The 9,548-nt window shown below is 43.9% G+C and overlaps 1 protein-coding gene across 3 annotated transcripts; it reads left to right on the plus strand.

Moving 5' to 3' along the window:
* The first annotated feature begins 2 nt into the window (after positions 1-2).
* On the plus strand, positions 3-9,164 carry zgc:63863 (uncharacterized protein LOC393372 homolog). Of its 3 annotated transcripts, none has more exons than XM_055512817.1 (10): positions 3-132; positions 1,623-1,677; positions 2,498-2,628; positions 2,713-2,793; positions 2,990-3,176; positions 3,266-3,367; positions 4,557-4,698; positions 5,434-5,618; positions 6,095-6,204; positions 7,338-9,164. In XM_055512817.1, the coding sequence occupies exons 1-10, from the start codon at positions 48-50 to the stop codon at positions 7,520-7,522; spliced, it is 1,263 nt and encodes a 420-aa protein (XP_055368792.1). In that variant the 5' UTR covers positions 3-47; the 3' UTR covers positions 7,523-9,164. The 3 variants fall into 3 exon arrangements, with proteins under 3 accessions (XP_055368792.1, XP_055368793.1, XP_029022349.1); XM_029166516.3 differs by lacking the exon at positions 3-132 and adding an exon at positions 611-833; XM_055512818.1 differs by lacking the exon at positions 7,338-9,164 and having other exon boundaries at positions 5,975-6,113.
* The last annotated feature ends 384 nt before the right edge of the window (positions 9,165-9,548 follow it).

The following is a 9,548-nucleotide window of genomic DNA, read 5'->3' on the forward strand; positions in this document are numbered from 1 at the left end:
CACGCAGCGTTTTTTTACGTGGCTGGCATTGCTGGCCACAGCGCTAAATGAGGAGCCGCGTGTTTCCTCGACCCGCGTCACGTCAGGGGCTGCAGGCGCAGAAGGCGGTTCATTTCATCGCAGCCGCTAAAGGTGCGTTTGCCAGTGGGGTTGCCAGATTTGCGTCCTCTGATGACATCCCCCTATCTAATCGAAATGGAATTTCCGGAATCGCTCTTCCGCAATATTTTTAACTTTGCTACAAAAGTATTGTGTTTAATTAGAGTTGTGTCTTTAATGGATATGAACTAATCAATATTTATTTATTTTGACAAAACAAACAAACATTGCAATAGGAATGAGGTGAACTGCAATAGATAAAGTCCCTGTATATCAGAAATAAAGCAAGGCACCCTTGCAGAAATTAACTCATGTTAATTCAAATTATTCCCAAAACGTTTTGTTGTCTAGTAAAACAAACATTTTTCTAAAGGCGCATAAAAGTCAGAACTACAAAACTACACTCAAGTCAGATTACGGTGCGAGGCAACAAACCAGCCAATAGGATTCGTACACTGGATCACGTGTTGCTCCTGACCAATTGCAATGCAGCAGGATGATGCCGGGCTAGGTTGCTTCCTCGGCTGTCCAACAGCTGTTAGTTGTGGGAAGCGCTACCGTCGTGGCACTTGTCAGTATTTGTCATCAGTTTTAAGGCTCAAATAGTTTTTATTCATTTGCATATGGTAGCAAACGAACGCTGGTACTCTGTAATCACTATTTAGAGGGAATGAAGAAGCTCAAAAGAAAGAAACAAAACCCAGTAGTGGATAGCAATGGATATGTCACAAGAGGTAAGTCAACGCAGTTAACGCTAGCTAATGCACAGTAGGTGACAGCCAACAATACTGAGAGTACTGAAACAGTACACTAAACATCAGAACGTAGTAATCGAAAGTTATTTTTTTTATTTCCAGCATGTGACCAGTCCAGGCTATTAGGCAAAATGTCAGTGAACACAAGGCAGTTATTGCTGCCAGTACCTTGTGAGACACCAGTCATATGTTTCCCCTTCTTTCTCAGCCTGAATCCAGCCTTTGTCTTTTCTTGTCTATACGGGATTCGTGAAGATTCATCTACGAGTAGCGCTTGCGTGGCAGTGTTTCAACCAACCTGAGCACTGCAGCGGACAAGCAGGCACAGAACAGATGGAAAATAGCGCTCTGCTCACTAAGATCAATTCATCCGGATAAAGTGAACATATCTTTAACCCCTTGAACCATTCAAACCAATCACAATATCTAATTTTCAATTTGAGCCACATCCACTCAATAGGACAAAGCTATGGTAGATTTGTTGAATTATTGTCATCCATCTTGCCCTTTGAGGGAACACCTAAAATATTTCTTGTGTACTGTAAGCAAATGGTGTTGACCAGAAAAATATCAAAATAAAGTCTGACTTAAATAGCTAACTAAATACTGACATTAGAAACACATTGGTTGGATCCAATTTTCAGTGTACAACATCTTAAATACCAAACAATTAATCAATTATCTTTTTTAAATGTCTATGATCTTGCTAAGAGGCCACATATGTAAAGCTCATTAACATTGTTTTTAATTTCTGTCTTTCCTTTACAGCACCAGCCTGTGGGAGGAAGCAGAAGCTTGCTGAGATCCAGCAGGCTTTATTCAGGTAAATACAATGGTTGCATGCAGTTTCTGCCTTGAATGGCATCTTTAACTACTCTGGGCCATTTGAAAATAAATTTAGTTTTCTCACTGAGTAGTTTTTATTGTTAGTTAGTAATTCACTGATCAGGAAGGCTTCTCATTCATAAAGACCTGGCTGTATAGCTGATGAATAAAATGTATTTATGGTGTACAAAACTATTAAACACATTAAGTTAGATGTTAGGCTTTATCCAGTAAACTCAATCACCTTATCCCTTAATTGCTTCCCCCCAAAAATTCTTTAACCACCAGTGGACTATTATAAATCATTTTCATGTTTCTGTTTTGATAAATTGACTCTATTAGCACCACAGGCTGTGTTTTTACAACCCCAAATACTTCTTTCTATATATGGCATGCAATTATTCCCTGACAATGGCCTTTATCACTACCTACTAAGCTCATTTTACAGATTAATATTACTCATATGTGCCCAGAGGAATAGTATGATGGGGGTGATTAAAGCTTAAGTATCAGGATGTATGTGAAACTACATGGGAAATGGCAGAGGAAACCCTGTGCAGTCTTTACCTTTGGAATAATATATGTATTATAATTATCTATATAATACATACTGGAAACAAGAAAATAAGTAGTAGTTGTAGTGGCCAGGTCGTTATTGAAAATGAGAAATGGTTCTCAATTAACTTACCTGGTTAATAAATAAAAAGAAAGAAGTTATGTCTTTGTAATGAAAACTGCCTATGACCTATTATTATTTTTGCAGTGTTAAAGGACTTTGAATTGCTTATAGTAAACAATTCCCATCTGTTTTTACACAGTGATCCAGTAGACATTGAGACCCTAAGGCGAGCAGCAACCACTAACGGAGGACTACTCACAGATGAACTGAGGAGAAAGGTCTGGCCCAAGCTACTGAACATCAATGTGTACAGTCTACCACGCAAACCTGGTCAGTGGGTCCTATCATCAAAAATATTTCTTATTACTACTAATGATTCTAATAACATTTATACTAACATTTCTTGTTTTGTAGGCCAAGATGTGAGGGAGAACCACAAAGACTACAACCAGGTGGTCCTGGATGTCAGGAGGTGCATGAAGCGCTTCCCTAAAGGTCAGAGTTTGTCTGTGTCGTAGGTTGTTTTGTCTCTAAAGAGCTCAAGGTGCCGTTTATTAAGTTGTACAAATATATGGAAAGTTTAATAATTAATGAGTGGAGTAAAGACAACCTGCTCTCTCACTGTTCAAAATACAAACACATAATGGTCCATGTGGCCTCACTGTGCATTGTGACTGATCCTCCCTCTCAGGTATGCCAGCCTCAGAAAGGGCAATGCTACAGGAGCGGCTCATTGACATCATACTTGAGGTTTTGAAACGCAACCCTCAGCTCCACTACTATCAGGGCTACCATGACGTGGCCGTCAGCCTGCTGCTGGTGGTCGGGGAGCGAATGGCCATTGCCATGCTGGACACACTGTCCATTTATCATCTCAGGTTAATGTTTTTCTTATCATAAATGCTGCATTTGATTCATTTTTCAATTATTAATAGTATTTACTAAGAGCTTGTTGTCATTTCTGTAGGGATTTCATGGATCCCACCATGGACAGCACCAAACACATTCTGAACTACCTGATGCCTATACTGGGGAAAGCAGATGCGGAACTACATGAGTTTATGATCAGGTAGGCCCTGACACAAGCTGATACAGGTTCTAAGATGTGCTGTTGTTGCTGCAGTCGTATTCCCTTAAGTGTCGCACTCACCACATTTTTGACACTTACTGTGGTTGACAACATGAGCAAAATGACTTTAAGTTGCTTTTAACTGAAGGCAATGCAGTAACATTAACAACCACTAGAGGGCGGCATAGGGTTATTTTCCTATGTGAGCTTCACAGCGAGACAAAGCAAAGATTTAATGGTTAAATTACAATTGGAAATCCATTAGTATCGCTCTCATTGGGTGGTTCTAGTGACAGATGGGCCAGCAGCTGTTTAAGGGGCCTTTAAGTCCCACCAAGGTGTTCACCACATGTAAATTATAATATGTGATGCCCGATTGTGAAAGGAAAAAAAATACAAACAAAAAGCATTTTTAGATGAAACCATTACAGGTAAAAAACAATGTTTGTGGATTTATTCCAGTTAGTGAATTGTTCTACGAGGAACGTTACACGTGTGTTGTGTGCCTGCATCTACTTTTACCTCCTGTGTGTTGTTGCCTGTCCATAATTGATGCTTTGCTCTGTATTTGCAATCTACCTGTCGACTCCGGCACAAACTCACACGAACTCAGAAAGCAGAAAAACACGACAGTGCACTCGCAGAAAAACGGCAGGATAAACAACGCCTCACTTCAAAGTCCGGGGCGCTCTTTTTAGTGAGCACTTCCTCTTCCTCTTGCTTTCCTTCTTATCTCTGCCTCTTTCATTCCCGCGCCTTCATCCTGTGCCTTTTGTTTTCTCTCCATTCCACTTCATCTTCTCTCCCTGTCCCTCCCGTCTCGCATGCTCCTCGCCCTTTGCTCCTTCTCGTTTACCCCTCCTCCTACCCATCGCTGCCACAGACATCCTTTTACTTGGCGCTCCTTTCCCCCACTTCCCCCCTGAATGTTCCTATCCAATATTTATCAACAACCTCTGAGTTTTTTAGAGAATTTCAAAAATAACTGCCTCTTTATGTAAGCACAAATCTGAAATAAAGCTTCTGAGCAGCATGTGAGGGTAAAGAACAGCATTTGGCCAAGGCTAAGAAGGTGTCAGACATGCCTTATTTTTATTCTAACTGTAACTGCCACTTTATCCTTGTAGGCTATTAATAATGTCTTTAAGATGAGAAATAAAAGAAACACAGATAAATGTTTTTTTTTCAGAGCGGAGGTGGGTACCATCTTTGCATTGTCCTGGCTCATCACCTGGTACAGCCACGTCCTGTCAGACTTCAAACACACCCTGCGACTCTACGACTTCTTCCTGGCCTCGCATCCACTGATGCCCATCTACCTCGCTGCTACGGTGAGACGAGCCCAAGGCCAAGCATTTGTCTTGTCAGTAATCCAGAGCCCTCGCTGATGAATACATGCTGCCGCAGTCGCACAGTGAGGCGGGGGACTGTGTAGTCAGTGAACTAGTTAATTAGATAGCTCCTAATGAACAGATGAGACGGAGAGAGAGAGACATGGAGGGAAAAGGTTGGAGACAGCTTTGGAGAGCAAAAGAGCAGCAGAGCTTTCTGATCTTTGACTGAGTAGGAAAGAGAGCGAGAAATGAATTACAAAATAAAAGCACTACCTGCTGGAACGTGTGTGTGTGTGTGTGTGTGTGTGTGTGTGTGTGTGTGTGTGTGTGTGTGTGTGTGTGTGTGTGTGTGTGTGTGTGTGTGTGTGTGTGTGTGTGTGTGTGTGTGTGAGAAGAAGCCTTGTTAGGATTTTGTGCATGTTACTGGTGTGTGCAGTCGTGCGCTCATTTGCTGCTGAGGGTGTGTGCTGTGTAGGGGCTGGGCAGAGGGAGAGCGCTGTTTGAAGTGTGTGAAACAACAAAGCAGAATGTAGTTCATGTTTCCTCCAAGGCTTGGTGCAGCGATCAGCATGAGGCATTAACTCTTGACGCGCCCATTCCCCCCTCCTGAGCACCGATTCTGCTTCACCAGCACAATGGAGTCCTTCTAATGTACCATATGTAGAAACGCATTCATATTTTACTACTGTGAACCGCTGGGCGTTAAGTGTTCTACCTTTTGTTTTCTCTCAGATTGTGTTGCACAGAGAGAAGGAGGTGAAGCAGACAGAATGTGACATGGCCATGGTCCACCACCTCCTCTCCCGCATCCCTCAGGACCTCCCATATGAACTCCTGATTGGCCGGTCCCAGGACCTGTTCAACCAGTGTCCTCCATCATTACTGGCCAAGCAGGCAGCGCTGCAGTCTCACAAGAGGTGAGGGGACGAAAAGTCAGAATGTGTGTACACAGTTAGAAAAAAGCTTTACTACATTAAATGTCTGTGGTCATTGGCTGTGGACAGTGTGTAGTTCCCTCATTACCCAGAAGGGGATGCTGTAAAATGCATGGATGGTTTCCATAGACATCAGCCTCTCTGTTGCTTTGTGGCCTTCAGTTAACTGGCCGTGGTTCAGGGAAGAATGTGACTTCACTAACATGAGGCCTTGACTGAGTGATTCTATAAGCTACTGATGTCCCATAATGCATAGCTTCCTGTACTCAAGAGCTACTGAGTAAGCAGTTCTCTCACACAGTCTCTCACTCTCCGCCTCATCTGTCTTTATCCATCAGTTCTTCCATCCATCTGTCTCATCTTGTCATTCCAGCGCTCCATTCTTCACCTTAGACCCAACTGTTCTCCATCAGTGACTCTCTTTAACCCCGTCTCGTCTTTTTCCTCTTTTTCATCAGTCTGTCCATCAGCACCTTTCAGGCCTTTCAGCTCTCCACCCTTCACCAGAGGCCCGACTCCGTCCTCCAGCGTCTCAGCAGGGCCCAGGGCTCCACCACCTCCAGACAAGGTAAAAATAGTAGCTGTGATCTTATTACTGAGTCCAAGGAAGGACTCAGACATTTCACCCTCGCAGGCGTGTCTGTGTGCCAATATGCAGAATGGACAGGAGTTCTTGTTGGATGGTTTTTAATGGGTTAAAAATATTTATCATGAGATTTACATTTTTCCACAAGCAGAACTATTTGATCAAGCCAGTTCCGCGCATGTGTTTGTGCTTTATACGTGAACACAAATCTCCAAAACAAGGCAACAGTAAATATGTCATCCCCCACAAAGGCTGCTCCACTTTGGACCAATCAATCACGAGTAAACAAATGTTGTAGCACCCCCATCAGACCAATCAAGTGCAAATGTAAATATGCAGAACAGAACAAAGCGAGGCATTACTCCCACAGGTTGGGTGAAAATCTGTTCGTGGCGTCTGATGTACAAGCAATCAAAATATGTTGTAACATTCCCCTCAGGCCAACGAGAGTAATATTAAAACTGATACAGACCATTCCCTGTAGTTTCATCAAGATTCAATTTGCAGCAGGAAAGCAAACGGGGTCAATGTAAAGCACCCCGGACAATGAATGGGCCTGGCAGACCAGCTCTGTCTCTGTGTTTATTACTGGTTGCACCCGTTGCAGAAGCCTCAGTGTGACCGTTCGTTCTTGACCTTGAGGGACGTGTATTGATAAGAAAACACCAACATGAAGCGTTGACCCACCGCAGACCCCGGTGGAGCTGCTCCATAGCTGCAGGTCAGACTGTGGCTGAACTGGGCAGCATCCAGGTAAAACTGTGGGAATGTGAGTAGGGCCCTTTTTAAAAAGAGAAATACGAATAAAAGAATCCTAAGTAAAGGTCCAACTCAGGGAACACGTAATAACCTGACTGTGGTTAAAGTCACTTTACATTAATGATGATTATTAGTGATATTAAGTATATACCTAATGCATTGTCATGCTGTGACCCCTCCTTGTTTCTGTTCCTAGTATTCTGACAGTCCTCCTCCTCCTACTTCCCTTTTTTTTTAATCCTCCACTATCAAACTGCAGCTTCATCCTCCTGTGGTTGAGCTGTGAGCATTTTAAATCCTCCTGAACCCTCCGCTCCCCGCTTCCTGACCCCCTTCTCCTTGCTCTGTGCTCGTAGCCACCCGGCACCCGGGTCCGGGAGCAGCGGCGCCCGACGAGGACAGACTCCAGCTGTTAGCGAATGGGAACCGGCTCGTGAAGATGGCGGTTTGGGGGCTGTCCGCCACGCTGGGCGCCGCCGTGTTCGCCGTGGCTCAGACGGCGATGGAGTGGGGACCGGAGATGTTGTTGCAACTGTTCTGAGGTGGCGGAGACACATTCGCCTTCACGGCGCTGCTGCTGCTGCTGCTGCTGCTCAGCCATTCGCGGATGCAGGTCCTCTCACGCTTTGGGGCCACTTCTTGGTGCCAAACTGTTGCTGCTCAGTGAGCATTTGTCAAGCGGTGATCGGCCTCAGGATGTGGGTGCAAGCATGGATGGACCACTGATGAAACCTGCAGCCAAAGCAACCAGAGTCCCTGGATATACTGTACATGTGGAAAATACAGATGTATCTCTTGATCACAACTGACCCCAATAGACACAAAGACACACAATGTTAGGTGTGTTCTTTCTTTCTGTGCAGGGACCCGCTGTCACTCCATCCATCCATGCATGTGAAACACTCAACCTTTCCTACCATCTTCACGTCTCTCTGTCTGCGCTGCCGTAGTCCTGCTGCTGATTAGTTTGTTAATCGCTCTATTTTAGACTGTCACACTTGCGTCTCTGTGCGTTTGTTGGATCAGCAGCCGTATCTGAGAGCCAGAAGTGCCCGTAGCCTTCGCAGTGACACATGAATACAAATTATTAAAGAGCGATGTTTTACTGCTGAAAGCTTCTAGTTATGAACAAGAAGGAGCGAAATGGGTGGAGGAATTGTGCCTGTGAGCCTTGTATTAATTGCTTTACTCTAGGTGTCAGTGGGTACAGTGCATTTACATTATTACAGCATGACACACAAAGGAGGAAAATGCTAACAGAGGGGCCTTCAGATGCTTGTTGCAGGCACTATTGAAATCCGTCCTTGCTTATTTTTTTACTGTTGGAGCCCTCCTCTAGCTGTCGGGGCCCTCCGCTGCTGAACGGTTACGTGGGGAAGACACCAGTACTTTTTCTTCCCTAAAATATTTAGCAGGTTTGTGCCAACATCCACTCTCAGCAGCACATGTACCGGGTCCATCATGTCTCGTTAGTGTTTCACAGCTGAAAAGGCTGAAAACAATGAATTAAAGGAGTTTATTTATTTAAATGTAATAGATTGTGTTTCTATTTTTATTTACTCCGTGTTCTTTTCTGTCATGCACGGTGTAGACGTTATGGACTTTTGGATTTGGTTCTTTAAAGTGTGCAGCTCAGGTACAAAAATGCCTTCTAAACATGGACCCTGTGTGTTGACTCGCATCATGTATTATTCATCAGCTTTAAGTACAGTAGCATGCTCCTTCCTCCGGTGTCTCCTCCTCACACAGCTGTATGTGCACCATGCCCTGTTGAATGTAGCTGCGGAGCAGATTGATCCAGCTGTTGCACAAAACTACATTTTATAGACCTGTAAGTTCCAGGAATCTGCACAGCTGTGTTGTTAGCGGGCCTGTCCGTCACTCAGGTGATGATGAGTCAGTTTTTCTGGACGGCCGCTGAGTCGGGTGCCTGTAGCTCAGGTGGTCAGCAGGAGGAGGTCACTTTGTTTTCAACCTGAGATCTACGCATTAACACCTTATGTCAAGTTGCTTTGACGATGTATGAAAGAGACAAGAAAAATCTGCTTTAATCACAAGTCACTTTATTGTTGGTAGTTCAAGGTTTTTCTTTTTGTTTGGGTGTAATCTGTGTTTCATTTGTTTATCATGCCTTGTAATATACATAGGTCAAATTATTTATAGTTATAATTTTCTTGGCCGTTCGTATGTTATTATTGTGTTTAATGTAGAAACCATTTGCTGAGTTTGGTTTGTTTAAGATGCTAAGAGGTTTTATCAGTGTTAAGAATTGGCCTTGACTGGCTGCCAAAGACATAAACAGGCAGCGTCCAAGGTCTGTGATCTTTAAGTAGAAGCCAGGATGTTGCTGCATGGTTGCATTTATGTCCTGCAGTTCCAAACGCACGCACACATACACACACACACAAAAGACAGCGAGTGCTGGTGCCAGTTCCTAATGAGGTTTTAATTCCTGCTCCTGGCTCTTGGCGTGCTGAAGAAACTTTTCCTCTCACATTTACACCAAACCAACACCTGCACTGGTCTCAGTGTGGCAGATGCGTCCAGTGAAAAATGAAGCCTGTTAC

The sequence above is a fragment of the Betta splendens genome, chromosome 11, assembly GCF_900634795.4.
Source record: "Betta splendens chromosome 11, fBetSpl5.4, whole genome shotgun sequence".
Classification (NCBI taxonomy): domain Eukaryota; kingdom Metazoa; phylum Chordata; class Actinopteri; order Anabantiformes; family Osphronemidae; genus Betta; species Betta splendens.

What these genes read in the sequence shown, in the direction of transcription:
- zgc:63863 (XM_055512817.1), top strand. Translation starts at nt 48, where the DNA reads ATGAGGAGCCGCGTGTTTCCTCGACCCGCGTCACGTCAGGGGCTGCAG. An exon ending in CATGAAGCGCTTCCCTAAAG is followed by an intron (nt 2,794 to 2,989) that starts GTCAGAGTTTGT and finishes CCTCCCTCTCAG; the next exon opens with GTATGCCAGCCTCAGAAAGG. An exon ending in GCGCTGCAGTCTCACAAGAG is followed by an intron (nt 5,619 to 6,094) that starts GTGAGGGGACGA and finishes CTTTTTCATCAG; the next exon opens with TCTGTCCATCAGCACCTTTC.